Raw genomic sequence first — 23,493 nt, 5'->3', positions numbered from 1 at the left:
TCTGGTTGACAATGTCCCTGAGAAGGTTTCGTTTTTTTGCTTCGTATGTTATGTTTTGATGATAGGAAAACACGAGGAATACGAAAAGCCCTAGATAAACTTGCTTCGATAAGAATTTTTTTTGATGAATTTGTTACGAATTGCAAAGTATACAGTTAGGAGTTAAGCTACGATTGATGAAAAATTGGAGGCATTTAGGGGACGTAGTTTCCGCCAATACTTACAAAAAAAGATATTTGCGCTAGTAGACTGGAAGATGTGTTACACTAAAAACCTAGAGGTTCACGTCGGTGAGTAACCAAATGGGCCATTTAGAGTAAAAAATGATTCAAAAGTATTGTGGAGCGTCTGATAACACCAATTTCCGAAATGTCGCGAAATATTACTTGTGACAACTGGTTTATAACGTCACCACTTATAAATGATCTTTTAAACACACATACCTACATTAACTTATGTAGGCACAATCAGGAAAAATAGATGTGGCATTCCTTTGGAGTTTAAGAATATGAAGTCTAGACCTCTTCTATCAAGTATGTTTGGTTTTCAAAAAGATATTATCATTGTGTCTTATACTCCAAAAACAAAATAAAAATGTTTTGTTAGTCTCTAGTCTGCATCACAACGACATAATTGGTGAATATTCCGGGAACCGTAAACTATAAATTCACATTTTTTAATAAGACAAAAGGTGGAGTTGATACACTGGACCAACTTTGTTTATTGTACAATGTGCCACCTAATACGAATAGGTGGCCCACGGTAATATTTTATTCAACTATGAACATAGCAGGTGTTAATGCACAAATTGTGTACAATTGTAGCAACCCTGATATCATTATTAGATGAGCAATTAAAAAGAAGATCATCAGCTCAAAATGTACCACTGCAAATAAGATATAGAGTCAAGAAGTTGCAAATACTATACTCTGGGCCAAAATTAACCGGCCACCTTAAAAATGGGTAATTTTTGATGTCTTATATCTCCTAAACCTGTTGTCCGATTTAAGTGATTTTTTTAATATGTTATAGCCTTATTTCTTGACAATATCGTTATAATAATATGGTTGCTAAACATGTAAATTTTCATTGTATACCGGGTGTACGAATTAAACTGTGTTTTTTTCTTAAAGTTTGTGTCACCCTGTGGAATATTCTAGCATTTATAAAATATTAAAATTAAAACCTAACTGTAGCCTCATGTTATCTCAACATTTTGTTTTTTGATTCATTCGCCTATTTTGGATAATACAAAAGTTAGGTAGTTTAACAACTAGCCATGTTTTCCATCAATACAGACGATTTAACTCACCAGCAAAATTAACCCCACCACCTTTATTATTGTTTTGTTTACATTACCTGTAACAGTTTGTTTCCTAAATTTTTGTCATCGAAGGATTTTTTACATATAGTCGTTGTAGGACATTGTTGTAAATGTGTTTCCGTGTTAATAACAATTCTTGAACAATTTGTAATTAAAATTAAATTTGTAATTAAAATTAACAATTAAAATTGTAATTTTATATCATTGTGAGCGAATATTGTTTAAGTTGAAATTTTAGTGCTTATTTATTGTTTGTGATTTTAAAAATGCCACTCGTTCCAACTGATGCTGCTAGGGCAGTGGCTTTAGTAGATGCTGGTTACAGTCAATGTCATATCGCTGGTATACTCGATGTACCCAGAACTACAGTACAAGATGCCATCAGGCGATTTCGGGAGACAGGATCGTACAACCGCAGGCCCAGCCAAGGCCGAAAACTTTGCACTTCAGTTCGAGATGACCGCTTCATTGTCACTAAAGTATTGAGAAATCGCTTTTGCATCGCTCCTGAATCTCGTAGGTCTCTTCTTAAGGTGAGAAAGGTTAGTGTGAGTAGACAAACGATTAGAAGAAGACTGTCAGAAATAAACTTATGGACTTTTCGTCCAGCTCGCGCACCACAACTGCTTCCACAACACCGTAGGGCTAGACTTCATTTTGCGCGAGAATATGCTAACTGGACTATGGCGGAATGGAAGAATATACTGTTCTCAGATGAGAGCAGAATAGCCCTAAAAGGTACGGATGGACGCCAACGTGTCTATAGGCGTCAAAATGAAAGGTTTGCTGCATGCCCTATAACCGAAACAGTGGCTTACCGAGGAGGGTCAATAATGATTTGGGGAGGTATTTCTTACGAAGCGCGTACTGATCTTGTTGTGTTCGATAGAGGCAGTGTGAATGCCCAAGTATACGTACAAGAAGTTCTCCAAGACCATGTCATGCCTTTTGCACCATTCATTGATGATGACTTTAGAATAATGCATGACAATGCACGTTGCCATACAACATGATCTACCTGTGAGTACCTTAATGAGGTCGGGATTCAAGTTCTACCATGGCCAGCACACAGCATATCTGCGACAACCTCAAAAGATGGGTAAGACCACCCAGGGAGTACCAGCCCCTGCATCCTTTCAAGAGCTGAAGACAGCTGCGGTAGAGGAGTGGCACAATATCCCCCAATCTGATATCCAGGATATCATGAATGGATTGCCAAACCGGCTCCCTAAGGGCTAGAGGCGGCAACACCCATTATTGATACCCTTTTTTTTTTCAATTAGACTTTGATTTCCAAAATATTGTTAATTTGAATTTTCTTCGAAGATTTCATTCATTGGATTTTTACTGTAACAAATGACTTTTTTTCAAAAAGATTATTTTTTCTCTTCCGTGGAGATAAAAATTGATAAAAACGTGTCTAGTTGTTAAAGCACCTAACTTTTGTATTATCCATCATAAGCGAATCAATGAAAAAACAAAATGTTGAGAAAGCATGAGGCTGTAGTTACGATTTAATTTCAGTATTCTACAAATGCTAGAATATTCCACAGGGTGATGAAAACTTTAAATAAAAAAACACAGTTTGATTCGTACACCCGGTATACAATGAAAATTTACCTGTTTAACAACAATATTATTATAAAGGTATTGTCAAGGAATAGGGCTATAACATATTAAAAAAATCAGACAACAGATTTAGTAGATATAAGAAATCAAAAATTACCCATTTTTAAGGTGGCCGGTTAATTTTGGTCCAGAGTGTAAAATTCGAGAAAATTTGCCAGATATGCCTACGGGGACAAATAAAAGGTGCGTTAAGTGTAAAAATGACAATAATTTAAAATACTATTGTAAAAGGTGTCATGCATTTTTATGCCTCAAACATGACAATATTTATTGTGATGAATGTTCAAATTAATCGTTTATTTTATCATTTTTAGTTTGTTTTAGCATTACTTTTTGTGTTTCTTTAAAATAAATATCTCATGTTTCATTAGTGGGTAAATAAAAAAAATTTATTAATAAACGTTTTTTTTAATCAAAATGTGGTGTTGTAAAGAAATGTCAAAAAATATTAAAATAATGTATTATTTAATATCATATTAACATATGCGTATTTATAAGAAGATAGTTAATAAATAAAGGCAAAGAAAATATTTAAATAGATATTTACATTTAAATATTGGGTCTGGTGAATTATGTCTTTGATTTTGCTTTATGATTAGATAATGTCCTGTCGAAGTACAAGTTATCAAAAACCATTTGCTGATTTTGAAAAATCTGTTAAAACGAGCACTTAAATCATATAAATATACACGATATTATTATGTTTTAGCCATTAGATATGCCTCTTATTGAGTCATCGTTTACATTCTAACCCCAAAACTATTGCAAAAACATTAATTTCATTAATTACTGGACCGAATCCGACCCTGAATTCATCCATTACCAACCCACGTCCATAACTAACCTATTTGTGCCTCGCCTTCCTGCATAAATACCGTCAAACATTTCGACTCCCCGCACCTATCATTTCATGCAGAAATCCTATGGAACCAACATGACAATACACTTAAACGGTTCTCTCTATTTCAGTGCAATTCCCATAAATATACGGAGATTACACTATTACAGTTTGGGTAAATGAATCTATGAAGCAGAGATGGATTTACGAAATGATCAAATAGTATAACGGATTCCATTGTATTAGATTTATTATAAATTTATCAGGGGCGTGCGGTGCATAGATGCAAGGGATGCATTGCATCTCCTAAAATCTAAAATTTATTATCAGTAGTTAAAACTACATAATCATATTTCAAATTGATTTGTAATAATTCAAATATTTAAAGATAAAATATGTTTTTCAAGAAATCATTAAATTACTTTACGAATGACAATTACTGGCAACAGCGCACGGTGACTGTAATATCTTTGGATGCATTTTTTGAAACCATTCTGCTCGCGTTAGCATCGCTTCAATTCGGCAGCACACGTCGACTCTCGGGCCCAATTTGTATAGGTTTGGATCGGCATTTTTAAGAATATTGTATGGCAATATTAGATTTGCTTATCAAAGGCAAGGCGACTGTAGTAGTTCGCATATCACATTGTAATACAGCGCGTTTTCCGTGTTTTGCATTTATATTTCATATAATTCGAGTAGTTTTTGTTGTGTTTCACGTATATATATATATATATATATATATATATATATATATATATATATATATATATATATATATATATATATATATATATATATATATATATATATATATACTAAACAGGTACTGCACTAATTCACTATTCTATAAAGTTTAAAAGAATGGTGAAAAAATTCGGCGTGACTGGTTAGTTATTCCAAAAGCATAGGCTCTTTATTTTGCTTATATTGTCGACTCTTTTCAAGCGAAAATTGAACTTTTTCCTTTTTTACTGGATTAGACAACTGGATTGGTTATACAGAAGGATCCTGAAGATACCATGGTCAGACAAAGTCACCAATGAAGAAGTACTGCGGAGGATGAACACAACCGCAGATTTGGTTAACATCGTAAAGGGCCGTAAACTGCAGTACTTGGGACATATAATGAGAAATCAAGGCAGATACGAGCTACTCTAATGCATTTTGCAAGGTAAAATTGAAGGAAAAAGGGCCCCAGGATGAAGAAGAATATCCTGGCTAGCTAACCTGAGAGCATGGTATAGAAAGTCCTCAACACCTTATAGCAACCTCAATATTCCGTATAGCAACCAACAAAGTCATCATAGCTAAAATGATCGCCAACGGACAGGCACCCTAAGTAGAAAAACAACTTGAAAAAGGCTAAAGAAAAATGTGACAGTCATGAAAGGTCAGTCGTTCATTTAGAACATCTTAAAAATTTTAAGTCAAGAAATTCATTGAGTATGAGAAAAATCGATGATTCTCTGCGGCAACAGATTGAACATGAGACCACATATTGGCGAAACATATTACAAAGAGTCGTTAGTGTCATAAAATTCTTAGCTAGTAGGAGTCTACCTTTTAGAGGAACCGACGAAAAATTTGGTTCTACTAGCAATGGCAACTACCTTGGATTACTAGAGTTGTTGGCAAAATATGATCCTCTTTTAAAAGAACATATTGAAAAATATGTTTCAAAAGGGTGTCGCTCAGTATCTTATTTATCAAAAACGATATGTTTTGAATTTTTTCTGCTTTCGGACCACATATTAAAAGAAATTGTAAAACAAATTCATTGTGGCAAAGATTATTCAATCATTGTTGACTCTATACCTGATATAACACGTACAGATCAACTGACATCCATTATTAGGTATTGTTCGGACACCAGAACACCTATCGAGAGGTTCATACAGTTTTTAGACAACACTGGCCACAAAGCTGAAGATATGGAAGCCAGCATCGTAAAAATTTTGTCCAACCTGAATATAAATATCGATGACTGCAGGGGATAATCGTATGACAATGCGAATAACATGTCTGGCGTTTATAGCGGTCTCCAAGCCTGAATAAAATCTAGGAATAGTTTAGCAAAATACGTATCATGTGCAGCCCTTTCCCTAAATTTGATTGTGCAACATGCAGCAGAATGCAATATGAAAAGTACTTCTTTTTTTTTTAGTTACTGAAGAAATTTATGTTTCTTTCTCAGCTATAACTTACAGATGGAAACGACTCACTGATCTATTGAAAAATTGTGGCCATACAACATTTGTTCCAAAAAGAGTTAATGTGACTCGATGGTCAGGACGATTTAATGCAATAAACGCTCTCAATTTATGCTATCAAGATATAAAGCAAGCACTTTTATAGTTATCCTCTAACGACGACGAGAAGATGCCAGTTCGCTGTCAAGCAAACAATTGACACGAAAGGATGGCTACGTTAGAATTTGGTATTTACGTTGACTTTTGGTTCGAAGTACTGGAAAGAACTGACCTAGCGAGTAAATCTTTACAAAGCGCAAATATGGACTTACATACATGTTCGTCTTTGTATCTTATCACAGCTCTTATTCACAAAATTTACAGAAGAGATCCTTACATTGCAAACTAAGATTAGAACCCAAGTGCTGTATAAAACAGTTGATTATTTGGCAAATAATCTGAAATCTAGAGGAAAAGTTTATAAAGATCTTGCCATCACTTTCTCATTTTTATTTTCTCTAACTCTTTCAGAGGATAACGTGATTTCAGACAAAGCGTCGGTATTAGTGAATATTTATTCGAATGACTTGGATACATCTCTAGCAAGTAAGTGTATTTAATTAAAACATTTTATAATGTCACTACTAGGCCAAGTTGAGTATAAAACTTAGAGTGCTACTTTTGTGATGGAGCTTTTGCTTAAAAATAATATAATTGCATCCTTCCCAAACGTAGAAATAGCACTAAGAATCTTCTTATCGTTGATGGTTACTAACGCAACTGATGAAAGATCATTTTCCACTTTAAAACGGTTCAAAAATTATTTGAGAAATACGATGACGGAAGAAACATTAAATTCGTTCGCCGTTTTAAATATTAATAATGATCTGCTTACAAAATTTGATTTTAATAAAATTATCGACCTGTTTGCAAGTAGGAAGTCCGGGAAAATTTGTTTGTAAATAATTATGTTAATTTACTTTATATAAGTTGTGAGTTTGTGTCTTTGTGGCTTTTTTTGTATATTTGTAATAAATAATTTAATAATATTAAAATAGTTTTAATGAATTGTTAATCTAAGACGCATCTACACCTACTGGAGAGTGGCGGTATAGTATGACTTGGCCTCCGGCGGTCCATGAACTAAATCCGGCACTGGGTATATTAACAGATATCTTAACTTAAATTTAATAAAAGAAATTAATTGACAATGAGAAATTTTATGTTAATCGGAAATTATAATCTTTTCTAATAAGAAACTCAAGTGCTCCTTAATTATAATATTTTATACCTGAACAGATTATATAGGGTATAGTCGGTTCGCTATATTTACGCGGGTTTCGGATTAACAAAATTATGCTAATGACTCATTGATAACCAGTTGCAGTAAACGACTTCCCAGAAAATTAGGTAAAAACTACATTAATGGTCATATTTTAAAATACATTAAAATAACATTAGGGTAGGTATAACTTTGTTACAATATTGCAGTTGAATTGATTTTTTGCCAGTGTTGACATTGTATGTTTGGTGGAAATATTTAAAAATGCCTAGACGTGTGTTAGATGTAGATAGTCTAATTTGTAGTGTACATAAGTATTTTACGAAAATGAAAAAGAAAATGGCGGTCCTTTAAAATCGGTAATGTCTGTTCAACAACGCGTATGTGATGCTCTAGGAATTAGTGAAACCAAGCTAAGAGGAGTATTACAAAATCGCAATAATGAACGGCTGAAAGAAAGAAAGTAATTCTCCTTATTATACTGTCAATTATATAAAAGATTTTCCATTATTATTTAATTAAAAAAAGTTATGGATTATTTTTCATTTCATTTGACCAGTTGATATTTCCTCAAAGAGCAGGTAATTAAAACTGGGTACTTACAATAAAATTTTTAATCCGAAACCCGCGTAAATATAGCGAACCGACTATACCTACATTATGATTTATTAAAATTACTGCAACACTTGAAACAAGAAAAAAATTCAAATAATTTTGAAATTCTTCGTTACTTTTTTATGACATACGTTGCGGATTATCAGCTATGTCATAAAAACTGTGGTATCAATAATTTTCAAACGGAGTATAAACATCGAATTGTTTCAAAATTGAAAATAATTAGGTAGGTATTAATTGAAAAATAAGTCAATAGTTACCACCTCGTAAAAAAATCAATACAGTTTAAAAGAAATATAAAGAAAACATCATCAAACTTATTACAATTACTTACTCGTTTAATCCTAATTTCAGTACATCTCCTGCCTTGCGTAAAAGCCCATGCGCTTCAATGTTTGTTAATTTTTTAGTGCCTTGACCGTTGATGGACGAAATCAAATCTCCCTCTCGGATTCCTCTAAGCGCAGCTTTACTCCCCGGATTAACCTGCAACAATGTACGCAAGTCTGTATTACGAGTTGTCTATATCGTAGTAATACTAATTCTGGCGACTAATAACATCCACCCACATATTTTTTAATTTCGGATCGTTTTAAAAAAGCACATTTTCTTTCTAAATGAGAATTGTTGCATGCTTGTAATAAAAAATAGTTATAATACAGCAAATAAACCTATCACAAATAAATGTTCTACATTTTTTAAATTTTATTCTATATTTTGTTATTTAGAGGTAATATTGATGGAAACAATAACCGATAGAACATAAAATTAAAATTTTTTTCTAAAATTTCAATTTAAATTTCTAATCTATTATGGTGTCTTCTTCTTCTTCTTCTTTCCATTGTTTTTTATTGTACGCTACTTGTAGCCAATTTTTCCCGGCAGTCCTTTTCAGATCATCTGTCCATCTCATAGGAGGTCTGCCTCTGGGTCTTTTGTGTTGGTATGGTCTCCAGGTTAAAATTGATCTGTGCCATTTGTTTAGATCGCTCCTAGCTACATGTCCAGCGTATTCCCATTTCAACTTTAATGATTTTTGCACCACATCGGCGACTTTGGTTTGCTTTCTGTCTTATCCATGTGTTTGTTTTCTTGTCCTTAAGTGATATACCTAGCATTGCTCTTTCCATCGCGTGTTGAGTGACTCCAAGTATATTCATATTCTTTTTTGTGATTGTCCATGTTTGTGCCGCATAAGTTAATATCGGAATATTGCATGCATCAAAAACTTTAGATCTAAGATGTAATTGAATTTGTTGATTTCTGAGTATATAGTTCAGTTTACCGAATGCTGCCCAAGATAACTTTCTTCTTCTTTTTATTTCTTCAGTTTGAATTTCCCTATTTAGTATTATTTTTTGTCCTAAGTATATATATTCTTCAACTTTTTCTATAACTTTATCGTTTATTATTGTCACGGTGTCTTCGGAGTGCATGACTTTTGTTTTGTTTAAATTCATTTTCAGTCCTATTTTAGAAGATTCGGTATGTAGTTCTAAAAGCATGGTTTGCATTTCTTGTAGGTCAGTAGCTATCAGGATTATGTCATCTGCAAATCGTAGATTACTGAGGTAGCGGCCATTGATGTTTATTCCCTTATATTTCCAATTTAGGTTTTTAAAAAAGTCCTCCAAAACTAAGGTGAACAGTTTGGGTGATAAAGTATCTCCCTGTTTGACTCCCCTGTTTAATGGTACAGGGTTCGTGTGTTCATTTTCATTTAGGTAGTATGTAGCTGTAGCTTGGTTCATAGTTTCTTTTATTAAGTTAATATATCTGCTGTCTATTCTACAATTTTGCATTGCGTTTATTACGGCCGTGTGTTCTATGGTATCGAAAACTTTTTCGTAGTCTAAAAATGCTAGGAAAACTGGAAACTTGTATTCGTTACATTTTTCTATTAATATTTTTGTGGTTAACAGGTGATCGGAAGTTGAATAGCCTTTTCTAAAACCTGCCTGTTCATATGGTTGGTATTCGTCTAATTTCCTTGTTAGTCGAGTAGTTATGACTTTGGTGAGTATTTTAAACAGGTGTGACAGTAGGCTGATGGGTCTGTAGTTTTCCAATTTTCGACTATCACCTTTCTTGTGTAATAAGATTACTTTAGAGTTGTTCCAGCTCGTAGGGACTTTGCCCTGATGTAAACAACTGTCCACAAGCTTAGTTACAATTGCAATTAGTTCCTTACCTCCTTCTAATATCATATCTGTGGTAATATTATCTTCTCCTGCAGCTTTATTTCTTTTCATATTTTCCAATGCTGTAGTTACCTCTGAAATTGTTACTTTTGGCATTATTTCTGATCCAACATTTTTTATTAATTTCCGTGCTGGTCTCATCTCATCATCTTGTTGATGTGTTCTGTAAAGTTCTGTGTAAAATTCTTCTATTCGTGTCAGTATGTTTTCTCTAGTTGTGATTTCATTTTCGTCTTTTCCCATTAATGATATCATCTGACGTCGTCCTAGTGTCGATCTGAGGCATTTCATACTCTTATTTTTTTCAATAGTTGTTGTTATTAATTTTTCGTTTTCTTTTCTTTTTTGTTGTCTGATTCCTTTTCTAATCTGCCTATTAAGTTCTCTATATTCGTCGGTTCCCTTTGGTTAGATTTATTTAAGATCTTCCTTCTTTTTATTTGTTGTAATATTTCTTTGTCTAATTCATTGTATGTTGTTTTTGGTTTTTTCAGTTGCAGAAGGCTTTTATTCACTGTTTCGGTAATAAGGTTATTCAAATCATCAATATCATTGGAGTTTATCTGCTAACTTGATTTAATGCATGCGCTATCTTTTTATTAAATTCACTATTTTTGATTTCTTCAGATGTCCATTTGTATCCTTTTTCATGTATTCTTTTTCTTTCTAGTTTTTTGTTAATTATTAGTTTTGTTCTTATTAGTCTATGATCGCTTCCTAGGTCAAACTGATTTAATACTGATACGTCTTCTACTAGGTTTCTATTCTTCGTTCGTGTCAGTAAACATAAAACATCAATAACTATAATTTTTAAAGATTTTAAAGAGGATAAACCTGAAATTTACAAGATATTCCAGTTGTCAGAGACGAAAATGCCACTGAACCTCTAAAAAGCATACGAACAAACTGAATTTTGCTAGAATGTAAATTTTGGGGCTCAAAAAAGATGAAAAAAAGTTTACCACTTTTACCTCGGGGCTTTTCCCAAAAACCCCCGCTCATGGTGGGAGAAAAACGAAAAAAAATTGATTTATCAAGAATCTGTACGCCATAAAAAAATATTTCAAATGAAAAATTTAGCTGAGATAATTTTGAACAAAAATGTTTATCAACACTTTTTTTTAGAATTAACCGTTCTCTGAGAACTTTTTTGATCAGTTCTTCATGTTTCCATTGTTATTCCATGTAACGTGTTAGATTCCGTAATTCAAAATCGTCTAAAGTTGTACCTTTTTGCACTATTTATGAAAAAATAAAAATATGGCGTCTATTTTTCTCAAGGGAATGAAGACTTTGACTTTATTGACATAAAGTGACAACGAACAATGCCCGGTAACGAGACTAGCAGTGCGACCAAACGGAAGGGTGTCAAATAAAAACGTTCTTTGACCTGGGCTATCCTTGTTATTGGCCAATCTAGGTTTAATTTATCTGTGAGTGCCTCACTCGATCACAGAAAGGCGGGGGAAGTTTACCTTATCTGTAAAGGTAGTCGGCTCATCTTCCGCAGTTTGTTCTGATTCGATTAATGGTTGCCCAAATCTTACGGAGACGTTCAAATCCATCAGGCTTATCTGTGATGCCCGTAGACTATGCTGATGCGGATTTGTTTTACTGCCCCACTCTTCTCTCTATCGGGCACAAGACAAAATTGGAATGATGCAATTAAGGACTAGGAGTTGGCAATTATCCATAATTTTGTTGTATTCTTTAACCAAGCCATGTTCGTGGCGTTGGTTAGGTGCAGGAGCTATGCTATTAAGGATGGGTAGCTACATTGTAGGGGTGGGAGGAAGTTACCATACACATAGTACAGTTTAGCTGAGTGTTAACCAGGTGGGTATGCCTGCTGTGCAGTCACATCGGTGCACAATTTTCTGCCACCGGATATATCAGGCCAAGAGCGGAGGATCTTAAGGTTGATGCTGTGGATTACCATTTAGTGCCGCAGAGTTTCTATATTATGTTGTTCCGTGTTTTTAGTTTTTTTTAGTTTTGCTAATGTTTTCGTCAAGTGTTCTCTCAATGTGATCGTTCTGTCTAGAGTAACCTCAAGGTTATTGTAGATACCCCAAGTATACCTAAATACAAGAGAATGTTAATATACAGGCAGAAATACTTAGATAGATCTCAAAAACTTCTACGAAATACACCTAAACACAACTCAAAATACCTGAATATTGCAAAGCTAAAAATGACATAAACATTTTAGAATACATGTTAACACTGAAAAAATTAATTCTGAAATAAATACAGAAATTATTTTAATACGTCTTTCACAAAAAATTGCCAAAATTTAAAACAAGAAAGAAATTTACTCACAAATGATTTAAAGCAACATGTCTTTAAGAACAGAAAATGCATACTTTTATCAAAAACATTACAAAATTTAGATTAACTTCGGAAACATCTTGAGAACAGTGTCATGTATTGGTCCGATACCGCTTAGATTTATTATGCTGATGAGTTGTCTAGAGACCCTAAGAAGGCACATAATTCCAGTTTAACTTTTCCCACAATTTTTAATCTTCTTCTTCAAGTGCCATCTCCGCGGCGGAGGTCATCATAGCTATTCGGACTTTTGAAACGGCTGCTATGAAAAGTTCATTTGATGTACATACGTACCTCTCTCTCAGGTTGCGCAGCCATAACATTCAACGCCTCAGTATGGATCTCTTTCCTTCGATCTTTCCCTGCAGAATCAGTTGGAGCAAGGTGTATTTCTCTCCACGTGTAATATGTCCGAGATATTCCAATTTTCTTGTTTTAATTATATTTAAAATTTCTATTTCTTTATTCATCCTTTTCAGAACCTCTTCGTTTGTGACGTGTTCTGTTTACGAGATTTTCAGAATACTTCTATACACCCACAGCTCGAATGATTCCAGTTTTTTCATTGATGTCGCATTCAAGGTCCAAGATTCCATTCAATAAAATTAAGTCGAAAAAACATAGCACCTCTCCAACCTAACTCTTATTTCCAATTTTAAATCCCTTGTACATAGCACTCTTCTCATTTTGTTGAAATTTGCTCTAGCCTTTTCTGTTCTGATTTTGATCTCCTGAATGTAATCATTTGTGGAGTTAATCATTGTTCACAGATATGCATATTTGTCCACTTGTTCGACGTTGGTTCCGTTTATTAGACGATTCTCGTTATTTCTTTGAGTTTTCGATATTCTCATAACTTTCGTCTTCTTGACATTCATTGTTAGACCATACTCTTTTCCATACTCCGCTATTCTCGTCACCAGTTTCTGAAGATCTTCAATATTTTCGGCTAAGATCACAGTATCGTCCGCATATCTAATGTTGTTAATGGGAACTCCATTTACCTTTATACCAACTGTTTCACCCTCAAGAGCGTTTTTCAGGATCTCTTCGGAGTAGGCATTAAAAAGAATATGTCTCACTCCACATCTTATTTCAATTTCTTCTGACAGCTGTTCGTTAACACGTACTTTTGCTCGCTGTTTATAGTATAAACATAAGATCCTGAGGTCGTTGTAGTTAATCTTCTTTGATTTCAGGACATTCATTAATTGTTTATGTCGTACTTTATTATAGTCAATAAAACATACGTATATATCTTGATTGACATCCAGGCATCTTTGTATCAGTACATTAAGTGAAAAAAGAGCTTCACGCGTTCCTAGGCCTTTGCGAAAACCAAATTGTGTATCATTAACGTCTATATCCAGCTTGTGATATATTTGGTTATGGATGACTTTTAGTAGTAACTTTAGAACATGAGACATCAAGCTATTTGGTTCAAAAGTGTCACTAAAACATCAATGTGCTTCTCATCTAGAATTTTTGGGATTTCTATAGGAAGCATGTCAGCTCCAGGGCTTTTCCCACTCTTCATTGTTTTTAATGCGTGTAATATTTCTTCTTTTGTAAAATATGGACCTATTTCTTCTGACGTAAGTTCTATGTGCTCCAGATCTCTTCTTTTATCATCGAACAATTCGTCGATATATTCTGCCCGTCTTTGTACTTTCTCGTCCGTAGTTGGATTTGAATCAGAATTGCACGAGTTGGATTTTGTTTTCTTAGTCCTGCCAGTTCTTTAACTTTCTTGTGTAGGTTAAACAGATCATATTTATTTTGAAGGTCTTCGATCCCTTTGCATTTCTCTTCAAAGTATTTTTCTTTTGCCTGCTTTATCGTCTTCCTGATCTCGTGGTTTATCTCTCTGTATTACAATTTTTAATGCTAAATTTAAATTCATCATTAGCATTTGTGTATCTGATGAAATTTTGGATTACTCCTAACCCGGATAGCCCAACTCTAAAGAATCAGAGAATATACGTTTAAGATTAAAAAAGAGGTTTAAGATTAGACACGTTAAGAATAATCCGAGATGAATCATAATAGTAATTAAAAAAAACACAAAACACTGAGAAAATAGACTTTAAAAATGAACTGTACATCCAAGGATTTGCAGACCTTGTAGCTGCATAGGCATAGAGTAAAAAGAAGCTAAGAATTTAGATTTATGAAGACAATAAAACCCTTCCCTCGAAGGGGAGTAAAACGGAAAACATCGATTTACCAAGAATCTGTACGCCGCGCGTCGTAGAAAAGTATGTTTCAAACAAGAAATGTAACTGAGATAATTTTGAACAAAAATGTTTATTGACACTTTTTCTGCAGAATGAACCATTCTCTCAGAAACAACGCTTGAAGCGACGGGTGATTTCGATTGTCAGTTACGCGGTAACTAATTTGTATCAAGTCAACGGTAAAAATTCGATATCTTCTGATTAGAGTGTTCTATGGACAAAAAATAAAATGCAGTTAAATAAAGTTAGTTTCTATAAAGTTGTTGATGGAATTTCCATTGTTATAGCCTAATCTTAAAAACTTATAACATGAATTTGCGATTTTGAGTTTTGACAACTTTCACATTACAAAAAATCTCACGTCACGGGAAATGCCTCCAAGAAGACGGGTAAAGTGTGTAGCTGAAGTTGAGTAGTTTCGAAAAACTTACTTGTGCAATCGGAAAGAAGCAGTTTTAGACGTTTTAGATCGTTTCTAATGTAAAAGTTTAAATTCAGGGTTTTTAGGCTTATTTCAATTGCCCCAAATTTGTTGTTAAAAATCTAAATCGAAATTTCATATTACCTCATAATAAACCTTATAGGTTTTGAAGATTACGCTCTAGCAATGAAAATTTCATAGTGAGTGGTCAATAGAAATGATAAAGTTTATTGATCTCATGAGAATCATGAGTTCATGAATCATTATTTGCGGCAAAATACAAAAATTGTATAAGAAAGCTGCACTCTTCACCTTTAAAATGCATTTTGATTTTTATCGATAGGACACTCTGATCAAAAAATATAGAATTTTTACCGTCAAGTTATTGACATTGGGCATTGGGCATTTAATAATGTTACCACTAGCTCTTTGATATGAGTAGGGGCTATGAGTAGAGGCGCACCTGCGGTAATATGCAGACGGATAAAAGCATCCCTGGAGAATAGGACAGTAATATCCACTCTGGGTAAAGCAACCATCAAAGCAAAAGTACGTGGAGGCTGTCCACAACGAGGAGTTCTGTCCTGTCTACTTTGGGCAACCTTGATAGATGATCTCCTCAGAAATCTGTCCACAGAAGGCTTTTATTGTCTAGGATATGATGACGATATAGCAATCGTTATCAGGGGCAGGTTTGCTCAGGTAGTGTCTGAGAGAATGCAAGCAGCCTAAATATAGTTGACGACTGGTGTAAACAAGAAAAACTGAGAGTCAATGTTCAGAAAACACAAATCGTCAACTTCACCAAAAAAACAGGCCTAAAACCACCGGTGCTGGAAAGAACAGAGATTTCATTTGCCAAAGAAACAAAATACCTTGAGGTTTATTTTGATCATAGGCTTACATGGAATAATCACATTCTGAAAACCACACAGAAAGCTACTATGTCCCTGGGCAGACGTAGAAGAATGTGCGGTAAGAATAGGGGACTTAACCCCAAAATGACTCTATGGTTATACACAAGGGTTATTAGACCCATGATAACCTATGGCTCGGTGACGTGGTGGACAAAGACGCAGCAAGTGGGAGCAATAAGGCTGCTAGGTAATACACAAAGGCTAGCATGCTTGTGTATTACGGAAGCCATAAAAACAACTCCTAATGTATCGTTGGAAGTCCTGTTGAATCTAACACTACTTCATATCTTTAAACAGGGCGAAGTCAGATCAGTGATGCACAGATTAATTAATAGTCAGTGATATATAAGTCAGATGCCTGGTACTGACAACAGAAAGCGAATCGAGGAGCTAAAGGCCGATATTGTGATGGAGAAACCTATCGATGCAACAACTACGAGAAATAGCTTTAACAATAAGTTGCTGAAATAAGGCCAATATACTCAGATGGGCAGGGCATGTGATACGCAATAACGACAATCGCCTTATAAACAATGTGTTCTGGAAAAGGCCAGAGGGAAGAAGGTCTGTAGGACGGCCTAGAAAAAGGTGGAAAGATGCAGTCAAAGAAGATCTATAGAAAATGGGAGTGTGACAATGGGAATTACTGGCACAGGACCGACAAACATGGAAGCAATAGTAAACGCGGCAAAGACTCACGAAGAGTTGTAGCGCCATTGATGATGATGATGATGATGATGAATAAAGGTGTACCCATACAAGCTGCTGCTACCTGGTACACGGATGGCTCAAAAACATCGGAGGGTGTGGGAACCGGCATAGTAGGGACAAACCAAGGGATACATTTCCCGGTAAGTCTATCTAAGGATGTGACAGTTTTCCAGGCAAAAATAATTGCAATCCATCACTGCGTGAAAGAAATAGAAAGGCAGGAAAGAACGTTCTGTTTAGTTGCCATCTTCACAGATAGTCAGGCAGCGCTTAAGGCACTTAATTCTGTAGAGGTCAATTCTAAGCTAATATGGGATTGCGTGTGTGCCCTAAATAAACTAGGAGACCGTAGCAAGGTTACGGTAGCCTGGGTACCAGGGCACGAGGGTCATAAGAGCAATGAAAAAGCAGATAAAATGGCCAAACAAGGCTCATCAATGCCATTCATTCGACCGGAACCCTTCTGCGGCGTTGCAAAATCAGTAATAAGAACGGCTACAAGGAAGTGGGTAGCTCACAAATCTCTGGAATGGTGGAGGAACTCACCAGGACAAAGACATGCAAAACAGTTCATTACAGAACATTTGCCAAAATTTACGGCAAAATTTAAATAAGTAAAGACAGGAAAATAGTCAAAGCCATAGTAGGTCTTCTAACAGGGCACTGTAAGCTGAATAGGCACTTGAAGCTGATGGGATTATCAGATGATGACCTGTGCAGATACTGTCACCTCGAAGAAGAAACAGCAGAGCACATTTTATGTCAGTGTGACAGTCTGGCAAGAAGGTACAGTCTCGAAGCTACTACACTTTATAAAAAGAATCAGGCTAGAGAATGTTATCTAGGACTAGAGGACCACAATAGATCTGAAAAGGTCGCAGTGGAAACCTCTCTTAGATTAGATTAGATTATATACGTATATAAATACGTATAAGCGGATATACAGACGCACTATACGTGAAATTAAATCTTAACTGTCTTTTTCCTTTTATTCCGGTATACTCTTTATGAGCACTAGAAACCAATTCGCTAAGGATTTTTGCTTAGTTGAGGAGATATGTTATGGAATGCAATTTTAGATTCCCCATGTCTCTAATAACATCTTTATCAACGTCTGTTTTGGTTTCGAAAAATTAGTTTACGGATTTAAAATGGTTTCATTTTCTTTTTAAGAAAAATTTTGAGTGTTATTGTTATTATTTTATCAGTAAATACTTACCACCAATTTAGAGATAATAGAATTTGTAATTTTCTTCTATTTTTGCACTAACAACGGTATACTTCTCTAAATGAATGTAAAATAAATTATCAGTTAAAACCGTTTTTTTTTTTGTTGTCTTAGGCAGTGCTTCAAATATTGGGAGAAACTAATCGTGCCATTTTTATTTGGCTTTTAATAACTATTTCATTTAGATCAAGATCTGTTAAGTATAAAATAAAGTGTAGAATTTTGTTTAATTAGTATTTTCATCCAGTGGTAATATTTTCTTATAGGGTTTATTTATAAACAGTCTTTTTAAAGAAATAATGCCGTGTACAAAAATTATTATGGCTTTAAATGCTTTGCAATACTAAGACATTACAAAAATCCCCGAATAAAAACGCTATATATAATACTTGTTAGTCTTATTAGTTGTTTATCAAAAATAAATTTACACTAGGGTGGTATCAGCCATCCCCCGAGATTATAAAAGATATATGGTTAATAAATTATGATTAATCTTCCTTTACTAAATGCTCCATATCTAATCGCCCGGACGTTGGCTATCACGGTTTTAAAGATTATTGCCGTCTGCAATAAGAAATCTAAATGTTTATCTGGTGCCGGATGTTTTTGATTAGAATGTGTGGATCTTATATTGCTAAGGGCTCTTGTCAGTATGCTTATTTAATGTATAATATAATAATACAGACTTTGGAGTGAGAGAGAGAACAAAAAAAAGCTTCTATGAATTTCTAAGCAATATTTTATTGTTTTTCCTTTTTTTTTTCACTACCTACCTTTAATGAACAGCCAGAATTATTTACAGATAGAAAGAAGAAGAAGACGAAGAAAAAGAGTATTTTGTAGATTTTTCTAACATGCCTAATGAAATATATTTCTATTGGTTTAACATTATTTTCCTAGCATTCCACATAATGTATTTTTCGAAATTAAAATATCAAAGAGCTTAAATAAAAATTAGATCACATATATGAGATTATTTCAGAATATTGCATAATCAACCTCAGTTACGCCTAAGTAGCTTCAAAGGCACCGATTTATAGATTGTGAGATTAATTGAGACTACAATGTTTGACGATGGCGAATTTAAAATATATTTTTCGATTGGTTATGGTTATGGGGGTCATTCATTAGTCAAACCAATAAACAAATTTGTAATACGCAAACAGTTTACATTTAATACAGTAAAATACAGTTCCGATTTGATTGGAAATTTGAACTATTGGTTATATCGTTTTATTATTAATCTAAATTGGAAGCTGTCCTATATTGTGAAAATTTATATGAAATGAGATTATATGTACCACATTTTTTTACAATTTTTAATACGATTTTTCAAATGCCTCTTTTGCTGAATAGTAAGATACCATAACTATAGAAATATCAAAATAAAAGTAAAGAAAGCAGTAAAGTGAAAAATACTTAAGGAATTAAGCAATTTTAGTTACGCTGAAGACACTGTTATTGTTATTGTTGTCTTTGTTGTTGAATTAACCTGTAATCGAAACTTTTATCATCAAATACTCTAAAAAGAAGAGTTAAAAAAAATCTTATCTCAAACCGATTATCTTATTAAAAAACATAAATTAATGACTCCTTCAAAAATGGAAATTAATCTTATTCCTCCTACAATTAGCTTTATTTTTGTATCAAAAACGTATCCTAAAACTTTAATCAGTTTAAAATGCTGATTAAAAAAAAACTTTAATTTAGTATTCTGATTTTTAAAAAATTTAAATTTAATAAAATTTTTCCATACTACGGTATTTGGCGCTAGTTTAAGGTTATGTTCAAAAGTTTAGTTTTGTTATAACTGCCATACCCAAACAGCACAGTACGTTTTGAGTACGTACAATTTTGGTACTGTACGTACATGATGTAAAATGTACGTTTTAAGTACGTACACTGCGGTACATACCAGTACGTACAGAAGAGTACGTACTATTACGTCTTAAGTATGTACCATGAGAAAGCAGAGCTAAACATATTTATTATGTTAGGTTATGTTAACCTAACCTAATTTGTTTGCTTAAGAATTTTCCACCTAGAGTACAGTTTTGATGTGATAATTCATTGCAAGACAGTTTCATTTAGATTTTTTTTACTTATTTTTGGTGTTCGTGCTTATAGTGTGGTTTTGAGGGTTGTGGTTACTATCACCACAACTTGTAGACAACGTAAAAATCACATAAATCAGTTCCCTGTAGTACCTTCCCATTATAAGCGTAAGAATACGACAAAGATGTACCTTAAAGAAAGGCTAAATATCCAGAAAATGTACCAATAATTATTGTACAACGAGTATTGTGAACATCAGTACAGTTGCCACGTCACGCCAGTATAGAGATATTTTCAATGAACCAAAAAATGACCAGTGTACCGTTTGTTCTTTTTTTACTATGACTGGAGGTGTTGAAAAAGCAAAATTGCTCGAAAAATACGAGTCCCAGATGAAAAACAAAGAAGATTTTCTGGTGGCATTTTAAAGTAATTACTATTTAAATGGGGATAAGCCACAATTAAAGGTTAAAGTAAGTTTATTGACGTTTCAACTTACACTTCGGAAATCGTTCTTAAAATACAAACACTAGTGAGTTTGCATTTTGAGAACGATTTCCGAAGAAGAAAATTGAAACGTCAATAAACTTAATTTAACCTTTAATTGTGGCTCATTCCCATTTAAATAGTAATTAATTCATTTTTTAAATCCGCAAGTGTCAGCTCCGAGAACTTAATAATTTCAGCCAAAGAAGGGACATTTGCATACCACACCATTAGGCATATGCACAGTTTTAGATCATTAGATTGTACTTCCAAATTGATTTCCAATTTATTTGAATCTAAATTTTGTTCTGCTCGAACTAAAAGTGAAGCCATCATGAAAAATATTTTGGCCAGAGGCTCGCAGTTACGGCAGAAAGCAAATTTTCTTACCATCATTATTGATTCCTCAAATCACCTTTACTAGTAAGATACTTTGACAGCAAAACCGGCATTCAAACAAAATTATTACATTTAGTGGATTTACCAGATGAGACATCCGATCAATTACATGAATATGTATTAAATATTTTACAAAAATATAATATTGTTAACAAGATTGTTGGACTTCTTCTTCTTCCTATGCCGTCCCCATTAACGGAGGTTGGCGACCACATTTCTAAAAGTTTCTCTGTCTTTTGCAACGTGGAATAATTCATCTACAGTCATGTTTGTCCAGTCTCGAATATTTCGCAGCCATGACTTCCTCTTTCTACCTATTCCCTCTTTGCCATCGACTCTGCTGATGACCTGCAGAAGACTACATTGTTGGACTAACAGCAGATAACACAAACACTAATTTTGGTGGAATGAAAAGACAAGGAACTAAAAATTTATTCACTAAATTGAGTAATTCTTACGGGAGACCTTTAATCGGGATTCGATGTGTTGTTCACATATTCAACAATTTTATTGTATACAACGTGCTACTGATGTTTTGCCAATTGACATCGAAGTAATAACAGTGAAAATTTATAAGCATTCCTATATTTACATTGTTAGAGTTGATAAACTAAAGTCATTTTGTATATTGGTTAATTATGAGTACAAAAAAATGTTATTATTTTTAAAAACACAATTTCTAAACATGATGCCTGCAATTGAACGGATTTTACGAATGTTTGAACCACTTAAAGCCTATTTTCTATCATCTGAGAATTGTCCCACAATTTTGAGAAAATTTTTCAATGAACCCTTTGCAGAGATGTGGATATGGCTCGTTCATAATGTGGCGTCGCAGTTTCATGAAGCTATTCTAAAAGTAGAAGGTGATAAAATAAATGCGACAGATGCTGCCCAAGAATACTTTCATCTTAAAAACAAGTTAGAAAACTTACAAATATTATGCAAATTTATTTTTTGTTTTCCGGGTACTAGTGCAGCTATCGAGCGTTTATTTTCTATAATAAATAATTATTGGACGTCGGAAAAGTCACAAATGTCCATTTCCACTCACAAGGCAGCGATGCAGGTGTATGTAAATTTTGATGAGACTTGTAATGAAATGTTTCATTTGCTTCAGTAAAAGCCGGACCTTCTTAAATTAATTTCAAGTTCCGAAAAATATGAATGGTACAAAAAAACGGAAGAAGATGAGGCTATTCCAGGTCCTTTATCTAAAAACTTTTAATTACAGGATTGTTGATGACTGTTTAGCACTGTTTAGCAACATATTGTTTTAATGCTTAGCATAGTTTATTCTTTATTTTCAATGCCAAAAAGTTATGATTGTCCAATAAAAAGATTCATTTTGTGTTTTTACTACATTTTTGTATTTTTGTACTTTTTTTTCAAAAAATATATATGGTCACCGTTATATCACAAAATCAATTTGTAAATAGCAAAATAAATTTAATCTATTATAAACAGATCATTTAAAACTTTGAATAATTAACATTTTTTTTATAAATTTCAGTGTCGGGGGTGGTTTACAAGGATTAAAATATAATTATACACTACAAAATGCATTCTCATTTATGATAAACAAATATTTATTTAATATACTTAAACATGAAGAATTAAATGACGCACAAATCTGCAGTTTTTAATTTTTGGTAAAAAAGGGTAGTTTCAAACAAAAATCACAACATTTAAATCATATAACCTTTAAAGAATCGGTGAAGTTGGTTAAAATTCTGAGAGTTTATAATATTTTACTGTGAATAGACTAATAGAAACTATTACAGAATATAATATAATATACTTTCTTTCTATTGGATGCAAATATTTTTCATAAAAATTTAATAGAACTTGATTAAACGAATACCTATAGTATTTTACCAGTACCCTCTAAAAGGCAAATTGACAGTATTTTAATAAAATTGAAAAAAATAATATAATTTTTCTTGTAAAGTTAAATTTTTTTGTTTAAATGAATTGACTGCATTTCCGAGAATGTCTCTTTACTCACCAAATATTCTCTTCGCTTCCCATGTGGCGAACAAAATTTCAGCATATTTTCGAGGTAAACACTAACAATCCACCGAACTCAAAACTCTAATGTCTTGCACGTTTTTCAAAAGGCACTATTCATCACAAAGTCACCAGACACAATACGAATGTTTGTTTCGTAGGTCACTGAGTATTAACAATTCTTCATTCAGACGCATGGGTACGCAAGTTCTTTAATATTTTAACAGGGTATAATGCCTCCGCTATAAGACGGGTAAGTATTCATAAGAGTTTGATGCCTGAACATGAGTGGTAGCCAGAATAATTATAGTTTACGTCATCGCTTCTGTTGGCATAAAAATTCATTCAGGATGTTGTAAATTAATAAAAAAAATGTGTCAGAGTTTTGTAGTAGCTTTTTAAATAAAATTATGTTTTAGTTTTCATATTTTTTTTAATTTAATTTTTATTCTGTAATATTTTTATCAGAATAATACAAAGCAGTCTGACATTAATAAACGTCAAATACACTCGACTCAAAATTAATATTATAGTGGTCTATCTTACTGTAATTTTATGAACTTGTGTAAAAAGTTTAATATTAATAATCAGTAACTTTTATGTCATTTTGATAAAAA

The 23,493-nt window shown here is 33.4% G+C and overlaps 1 protein-coding gene across 9 annotated transcripts in view; it reads right to left on the bottom strand.

The window, feature by feature from the left end:
* Positions 1-23,493, bottom strand: part of CAP (Cbl-associated protein) — a 573,660-nt gene that overhangs the window by 364,933 nt on the left and 185,234 nt on the right. For 8 of the 9 annotated variants that reach the window (XM_072537967.1, XM_072537966.1, XM_072537968.1 and 5 more), the window contains exon 4: positions 8,215-8,366. In XM_072537967.1, the coding sequence (XP_072394068.1) occupies positions 8,215-8,366 (152 nt within the window). Of the gene's footprint in view, positions 1-8,214; positions 8,367-22,874; positions 23,202-23,493 lie in introns of those variants that run through there. The other variant, XM_072537970.1, reaches the window with a different exon arrangement.

Source organism: Diabrotica undecimpunctata, chromosome 7, assembly GCF_040954645.1.
Source record: "Diabrotica undecimpunctata isolate CICGRU chromosome 7, icDiaUnde3, whole genome shotgun sequence".
Classification (NCBI taxonomy): Eukaryota; Metazoa; Arthropoda; class Insecta; order Coleoptera; family Chrysomelidae; genus Diabrotica; species Diabrotica undecimpunctata.
This window is presented reverse-complemented; position numbering and strand designations above follow the sequence as displayed.